Source organism: Gallus gallus, chromosome 30 (assembly GCF_016699485.2).
Source record: "Gallus gallus isolate bGalGal1 chromosome 30, bGalGal1.mat.broiler.GRCg7b, whole genome shotgun sequence".
NCBI lineage: Eukaryota > Metazoa > Chordata > Aves > Galliformes > Phasianidae > Gallus > Gallus gallus.
In genome coordinates, this window is record NC_052561.1 from 609,255 (window position 1) to 617,590 (window position 8,336).

At 65.6% G+C, this 8,336-nt stretch overlaps 1 protein-coding gene across 1 annotated transcript; it reads right to left on the reverse strand.

Annotated features, from left to right (window-relative positions):
- Positions 1-1,786: 1,786 nt before the first annotated feature.
- Positions 1,787-4,918, reverse strand: S1PR2 (sphingosine-1-phosphate receptor 2). Its single transcript, XM_040653951.2, has one exon. The coding sequence runs from the start codon at positions 4,873-4,875 to the stop codon at positions 3,820-3,822; it is 1,056 nt and encodes a 351-aa protein (XP_040509885.1). The 5' UTR covers positions 4,876-4,918; the 3' UTR covers positions 1,787-3,819.
- Between the last annotated feature and the right edge of the window lie 3,418 nt (positions 4,919-8,336).

Below are 8,336 nucleotides of genomic sequence, written 5' to 3' on the forward strand. Positions count from 1 at the left end.
GGATATGGGGGGGGGAGGGGATATGGGGCGTCCCACGGTGGGAATGGGGGGTGATGGGGCACGGCACTGTGGGGCGAGGGGGGGTGCCATAATTTGGGGGGGGTGGGGGGGGTCTGTGGGCACCACAGCCTATAGGGCCCCACTCCCCACGTGGCAGAAAAGCCCCACTTCCTCTTCCTGTCTGCGCGGGGGGGGCACGGCCACGTGTGGGTCCTATGGGGCCCAGGCACAGCTCCCTATATGGCCCCACAGATCCCCGTACGGCCCCATTCAGAGGTCCCTAAATGGCCCCACAGATCCCCTATAGGGTCCCATCCACAGTTCCCTGCATGGCCCCTTCCTGAGGTCCCCAAATGCCCCCACCGAGGGGACCCCAAATGGCCCCATTTAGGGGTCCCCAACTGCCCCCATGGAGGGGTCCCCACATGCCCCCATCCAGGACACCCCATATGGCCCCATCCACCCCACCCAGGGGTCCCCAAATGCCTCACTGAGGGGTCCCCAAATGGCCCCATTGATGGGTCCCCATACGGCCCCATTCACCCCGCTGAGGGGTCCCCAACTGCCCCCGTGGAGGAGTCCCCATATGGTTCCATTCACCCCATTGAGGGGTCCCCATCCAGGGGTCCCCAACTGCCCCCATGGAGGGGTCCCCATATGGTTCCATTCACCCCATTGAGGGGTCCCCATATGGCCCCATCTGTCCCCATGGAGGGGTCCCCATCCACCCCATCCGGGGGTCCCCAAATGCCCCATTGATGGGTCCCCAAATGGCCCCATCCACCCCATTGAGGAGTCCCCATACGGCCCCATCCACCCCATGGAGGGATCCCCATCCAGGGATCCCCAAATGCCCCATGGAGGGGTCCCCATACAGCCCCATCCCTCCCCATTTAGGGGTCCCCAAATGCCCCATGGAGGGGTCCCCATACGACCCCATCCCTCCCCATTGATGGGTCCCCATATGGCCCCATCCACCCCATGTAGGAGTCCCCATTTAGGGGTCCCCAAATGCCCCATTGAGGGGTCCCCATGTGGCCCCATCCCTCCCCATTTAGGGGTCCCCATATGGCCCCATCCACCCCACGGAGGGGTCCCCATCCAGGGGTCCCCAAATGCCCCCACGGAGGGGTCCCCATATGGCCCCATCTGTCCCCATGGAGGGGTCCCCATCCACCCCATCCGGGGGTCCCCAAATGGCCCCATCCACCCCATTGAGGAGTCCCCATACAGCCCCATCCACCCCACGGAGGGGTCCCCATCCAGGGGTCCCCAAATGCCCCATGGAGGGGTCCCCATATGGCCCCATCCCTCCCCATTTAGGGGTCCCAAATGCCCCATTGATGGGTCCCCAAATGGTCCCATCCACCCCATCCAGGGGTCCCCAAATGCCCCATTGATGGGTCCCCATACGGCCCCATCCACCCCACGGAGGGGTCCCCATCCAGGGATCCCCAAATGCCCCATGTAGGACTCCCCATACGACCCCATCCCTCCCCATTTAGGGGTCCCAACCCCCCCCCCCCCCCCAACACGCAGAGGCAGACGGCAAAAGCCACATTTTAATGCACTCCTCACCCACTTTGGGGGGGGGGGGGGGGGCCGAAATCATCCCAGGGGTCCCCCCCTTTTCCCCCCCCCCCGACCCGCGTGCCCGCACGCAGAGCCAGGAGTCCAACGTGTGCCCCCCCCCAATACAAAAACATATTAACCCCCCCCCCCTCCCCCCCTTCCCCGCCAATAAACCCCCCCCCCAATGCGGTGTTTCCCACGAGGGGGTTTTCCTGGGGGGGGGCGGGGGGGGGAATTCACCACCAGGACCCGTCCAACGGGATCCGATGGCCCCGGGGAGCGGGCAGGGCGTGGGGAGATGCGCCCGTGCACGCCGGGGGGGGGCGGGGATGGGGGGGAGGGGTAATTAATTAATTGGGGTAATTGGAAGGGATCGGACTGTTCGTACCTTAGAGGGGGGGGGGGTTGGGGAGGGGGGTGAAGGGGTCTGGGGGGGGCGGGGAGATGGGGTTGGAGATTCGTACCGCTGGGTGCCCCCGAGGTGGGGCGGGGGGGTGGCTGTGGGGCGGCCATAAGGGTGGCCATTGGTCACCCATGGGGTGGCCGTGGGGTGGCCATGGGGTGGCCGTAGGGTGGCCATAGGGTGGCCGTGGGGTGGCCATGGGGTGGCTGTAAGGTGGCCATGGGGTGGCCGTGGGGTGGCCATGGGGTGGCCATTGGTCATCCATGGGGTGGCCGTAGGGTGGCCATAGGGTGGCCGTGGGGTGGCCATGGAGTGGCTGTAGGGTGGCCATGGGGTGGCCGTGGGGTGGCCGTGGGGTGGCCATTGGTCACCCATGGGGTGGCCATAGGGTGGCTGTAGGGTGGCCATGGGGTGGCCATTGGTCACCCATGGGGTGGCCGTGGGGTGGCCATGGGGTGGCTGTAAGGTGGCCATGGGGTGGCCATGGGGTGGCTGTGGGTCACCCATGGGGTGGCCGTGGGGTCCCTATGGATTGTGGCCATGGAGTACATATGGGATATCCCGGTAGTGGCCATGGGGCATCCATGGGGTATCTGTGGGGCATCCATGGGGCATCTGTGGGGCATCCATGGGGCAACCAAGAAGAATCCACGGGGTCGTATGGGGCATCCATGTGGTGTCTGTGGGGTGTCCATAGGGTATCCATAGGGCATCTATGGGGCTTCCATGGGGTGTCCATGGAGTGCCTGTGGGGCACTCAAGAAGCATCCGTGGGGCAACCAAATAACATCCATGGGGCACCCAATAGGGCACCAAAGAAGTATCCATGGGGCATCTATGGGGCACCCAAGAAGCGTCCATGGGGCATCCAATGGGGTGTCCAAGAAGCATCTGTGGGGCACCTATGGGGCATCCAATGGGGCACCCGTGGGGCGCCCAAGAAGCATCCATGGGGCAATGAAGGTGAATCCAATGGGGCACCCAAGAAGCATCCATGGGGCATCTATGGGGCATCCAATGGGGCACCCGTGGGGCACCCAAGAAGCATCCATGGGGCATCCGTGGGGCACCCACAAAGCATCCATGGGGCATCCATGGGGCACCCACGAAGCATCCGTGGGGCACCTGTGGGGCATCCAATGGGGCACCCGTGGGGCACCCAAGAAGCATCCATGGGGCACCCACGAAGCATCCATGGGGCATCCAATGGGGCACCCACGAAGCATCCATGGGGCGCCCAAGAAGCATCCATGGGGCATCCATGGGGCAACGAAGGTGAATCCAATGGGGTACCCACGAAGCATCCATGGGGCGCCCACGAAGCATCCATGGGGCATCCATGGGGCGCCCACGAAGCATCCATGGGGCATCCATGGGGTACCCACGAAGCATCCATGGGGCATCCATGGGGCACCCACGAAGCATCCATGGGGCATCCAATGGGGTACCCACGAAGCATCCATGGGGCATCCATGGGGTACCCACGAAGCATCCATGGGGCATCCATGGGGCGCCCACGAAGCATCCGTGGGGCACCTATGGGGCATCCAATGGGGCACCCGTGGGGCACCCAAGAAGCATCCGTGGGGCACCTATGGGGCATCCAATGGGGCACCCACGAAGCATCCATGGGGTGCCCACGAAGCATCCGTGGGGCACCTATGGGGCATCCAATGGGGCGCCCACGAAGCATCCGTGGGGCACCTGTGGGGCATCTATGGGGCATCCAATGGGGCACCAAGAAGCATCCATGGGGCGCCCACGAAGCATCCGTGGGGCACCTATGGGGCATCCAATGGGGCACCCGTGGGGCAGCCGCGGGCCATCCGTGGGGGTCTCGGCGCTCAGACCGACGTGGTGCAGTCGCGGGTGCCGGGCGAGGCGGGCAGCCCCTGCTTCTGAGTGCAGCGCTCGGCCGAGCTGGAGGTCCGGAGCGGGAGGGCGCAGCGCCCCCCGGGGCTGTCAGCCCCACGGCCCGCCCCACAGCAGCAAAGCACCCTGCGGAACTCCCTGCGCATCTCTTTGCTCCTCAGGGTGTAGATGATGGGGTTGGCCGCCGAGTTGAGGGTGGCGAAGGCGAAGAAGTATTTGGCCCCGTAGAGGACCCGGCAGGAGCGGACGGGGCAGGAGGCGTCCAGGAGGAGGATGACGAAGGCGGGCAGCCAGCAGACGATGAAGGCTCCCAGCACCGTGGTGACGGTTTTGAGCAGCGCCAGCGTTTGGGAGCCGGCGGCGTCGGCTCGGCTGGAGCGGACGATGCAGTAGATGCGGCCGTAGAGGCCGACGATGGCCAGGAGGATGAGGGTGAAGATGGTGACGACGAAGAGGACGTAGCGCTTGGAGTAGAGGGGGAGGACGGTGGAGCAGTCGCGGAGGTCGCTGATGCAGTTCCAGCCCATGATGGGCAGGCTGGCCACGGCCGCCGCCACCAACCAGCAGGCGCCGATCAGCAGCACCATCCGGCAGCCTTTGTCGCCGCCGTACACCTTCACGCGGGTGATGGCCACGTGGCGCTCGATGGCGATGGCCAACAGGCTGAAGACCGAAGCGGCCAACGTGGCGAAGGCCGTCCCCTCGCGGACGAACCACTGCACCGGGGTGAGGTTGAAGGTGGCGGAGCCCGAGAGGAGGACGTTGGCCATGAAGGCCAGGCCGGCCAGCAGGTCGGAGAAGGCGAGGTTGGCGATGAAGATGAACATGGCGGAGTGCAGCTTCGGGTTGCGGCAGACGGAGACGAGCACCAGGAGGTTCTCGAGGACGATGAAGCAGCAGAGGGTGACGATGAGGATGGAGACGGCGCCGCGGGACGAAGCCGAGGAGGCGTCCGGGCCCTCCTTGGTGTAGTTGTAGTGCTCGCGGATCTTGGCCGTGTTGAAGTAGTCCTTGTAGATGCTGCCCATGGCGGGACCTGGAACGGGGAGGGGGGAAGGAGGGGTGATGGGGGGGGGTGGGGGTCTGTGGGGACGCCGGGGGGAATGGGGCGGGTGGGGATGATGGGGTGGTTGGGGACAATGGGGGGAATGGGGTGGTTGGGGTCTATGGGGACGCCGGGGGGAATGGGGCGGGTGGGGATGATGGGGTGATTGGGGGGAGGTGGGGGGTGGGGGTCTGTGGGGACGATGGGGGGAATGGGGGGGATGGGGATGTGGGGGTAATGGGGGGGGATGGGGATGATGGGGTGGTTGGGGGGGGTGGGGGTGGGGGGTCTGTGGGGAGGCCAGGGGGAATGGGGCAGGTGGGGATGATGGGGTGGTTGGGGGGAGGTGGGGGTGGGGGTCTATGGGGACAATGGGGGGAATGGGGGGGATGGGGATGATGGGGTGGTTGGGGACAATGGGGGGAATGGGGTGGTTGGGGTCTATGGGGACGCCGGGGGGAATGGGGCGGGTGGGGATGATGGGGTGGTTGGGGGGGGTGGGGGGGTGGGGGTCAATGGGGACGATGGGGGGAATGGGGGGGATGGGGATGTGGGGGTAATGGGGGGGATGGGGATGATGGGGTGGTTGGGGGGGGTGGGGGTGGGGGTCTGTGGGGAGGCCAGGGGGAATGGGGCAGGTGGGGATGATGGGGTGGTTGGGGGGAGGTGGGGGTGGGGGTCTATGGGGACAATGGGGGGAATGGGGGGGATGGGGATGATGGGGTGGTTGGGGACAATGGGGGGAATGGGGTGGTTGGGGTCTATGGGGACGCCGGGGGGAATGGGGCGGGTGGGGATGATGGGGTGGTTGGGGGGGTGGGGGGGTGGGGGTCAATGGGGACGATGGGGGGAATGGGGGGAATGGGGACAATGGGGTGGTTGGGGGAGATGGGGGGTGGGGGTCAATGGGGACGATGGGGGGAATGGGGTGGTTGGGGTCTATGGGGGGAATGGGGGGAATGGGGCGGGTGGGGATGATGGGGTGGTTGGGGGGGATGGGGGTCTGTGGGGACGCCGGGGGGAATGGGGGGGATGGGGATGATGGGGTGGTTGGCTGGGTGGGGGTGTGGGAGTCAATGGGGACGATGGGGGGAATGGGGTGGTTGGGGTCTATGGGGACAATGGGGGGAATGGGGCGGATGGGGATGATGGGGTGGTTGGGGGGAGGTGGGGGTGGGGGTCTGTGGGGACGATGGGGGTAATGGGGACGATGGGGTGGTTGGGGGGGTGGGGGGGTGGGGGTCAATAGGGACGATTTGGGGAATGGGGTGGTTGGGGTCTATGGGGACGCCGGGGGGAATGGGGCGGGTGGGGATGATGGGGTGGTTGGGGGGAGGTGGGGGAAGGGGTCAATGGGGACGATGGGGGGAATGGGGGGAATGGGGATGATGGGGTGGTTGGGGTCTATGGGGACAATGGGGGGAATGGGGATGATGGGGTGGTTGGGGGGGGGTGGGGGGTGGGGGTCAATGGGGACGATGGGGGGAATGGGGTGGTTGGGGTCTATGGGGACAATGGGGGGGATGGGGGGGATGGGGATGTGGGGGGGAATGGGGGGGAATGGGGATGATGGGGTGGTTGGGGGGGGTGGGGGTCTGTGGGGATGATGGGGACAATGGGGGGAATGGGGATGATGGGGTGGATGGGGGGGTGGGTGTCAATGGGGACGATGGGGGAAATGGGGTGGTTGGGGTCAATGGGGGGAATGGGGTCTACGGGGACATTGGGCAGAATGGGGATGATGGGGTGGTTGGGGGGGATGGGGGGTGGGGGTCTGTGGGGACGATGGGGGGAATGGGGGGGATGGGGATGTTGGGGTGGTTGGGGTCAATGGGGACAATGGGGGAAATGGGGTGGTTGGGGACATAGGGGTGATTGGGATCAATGGGGATGATGGGGTGGTTGGGGTCTATGGGGACGTTGGGGGAAATGGGGTGGTTGGGGTCTATGGGGACGTTGGGGGAAATGGGGGGAATGGGGATGATGGGGTGGTTGGGGGGGATGGGGTGGTTGGGGTCAATGGGGACGATGGGGGGAATGGGGGGAATGGGGTGGTTGGGGACATGGGGGTGATTGGGGTCTATGGGGACGTTGGGGGGAATGGGGGGGATGGGGATGTTGGGGTGGTTGGGGTCAATGGGGACATCGGGGACATTGGGGGGAACGGGGGTGTGTGGGATGTGGGGGTGTGGGGGTCTATGGGGACGCTGGGGGGAGTGGGGGGGGATGGAGACTTTGGGGTGGTTGGGGTCAATGGGGTCAATGGGGACATTGGGGGGATTGGGGACAATGGGGGGGATGGGGGCGTGGAGGGGGGCCGTGGGGGATGGGGACGTTGGGGTGGTTGGGGGCAATGGGGACTTTTGGGGGCTATGGGGGCACTGTGGGGTGATGGCGACACCGCGGGGGGGTTATGGGGACACCGCGGGGGGTTATGGGGACACTGTGGGGTAGCAGTGACGGTGACGGTGACGGTGACGGTGACAGCGGGGGACGCTGATGGCGGTGGCACCGCAGATGTTTTGGGGCGCTGAGTCAGGGAGGAAATCCGGCGGCGGTGGTTTGGGGTTTTTGGGGTGCACTGTGAGAGCGACGTCACTGCGGGGGGGGGGGAAAGGGGGGGGCGATGGGGACTTTGGGGGCAATGGGGACAATGGGGGCAATGGGGACAAGGGGGGGATTGGGGACATTGGGGGCAATGGGGACATTATGGGGACGTTATGGGGACATTGGGGGCAATGGGGACATTATGGGGACATTGGGGGCAATGGGGGATTGGGGACAGTGGGGGGGATTGGGGGCAATGGGGACAATGGGGCCATTATGGGGTTGGGGACATTGGGGACATTGGGGATATTGAGGACAATGGGGGGATTGGGGACATGGGGGGCAATGGGGACGTTGTGGGGACATTATGGGGACGTTATGGGGACATTGGGGGCAATGGGGGGATTGGGGGCAATGGGGACAATGGGGCCATTATGAGGTTGGGGACATTGGGGATATTGAGGACAATGAGGGGATGGGGGACAGTGGGGACCTTATGGAGACATTGGGGACATTATGGGGACATTGGGGGACAATGAGGGCAGTTGGGGGATTGGGGACATTATGGGGATGGGGACAATGGGGACAATGGGGGGATTGGGGACGTTATGGGGGTGGGGGACACTGGGGAGACGTTGGTGGGATTGGGGCCATTTGGGGGGACGCGGGGGGGGCCGTTGGGGTTGGGGCCATTGGGGCCACTGAGGGGGGTTGGGGACATCTGGGTGGAATATGGGGCCATTGGGGGGGTTGGGGACACTGTGGGGTTGGGGCCATTCGGGGCCATTGGGGGGGCACTATGGGGACTGAGGGGGGACACATTTCCCCCCCCCCCCATTGGCTTAAAGAGGGGATCCCACCGCTGTGCCCCCCCCTCCCCCAACACCGAACCCCCCC

Bases quoted from the DNA above. Each gene is read 5' to 3' on its own strand.
- S1PR2 (XM_040653951.2), bottom strand. From the start codon at position 4,875: ATGGGCAGCATCTACAAGGACTACTTCAACACGGCCAAGATCCGCGAG.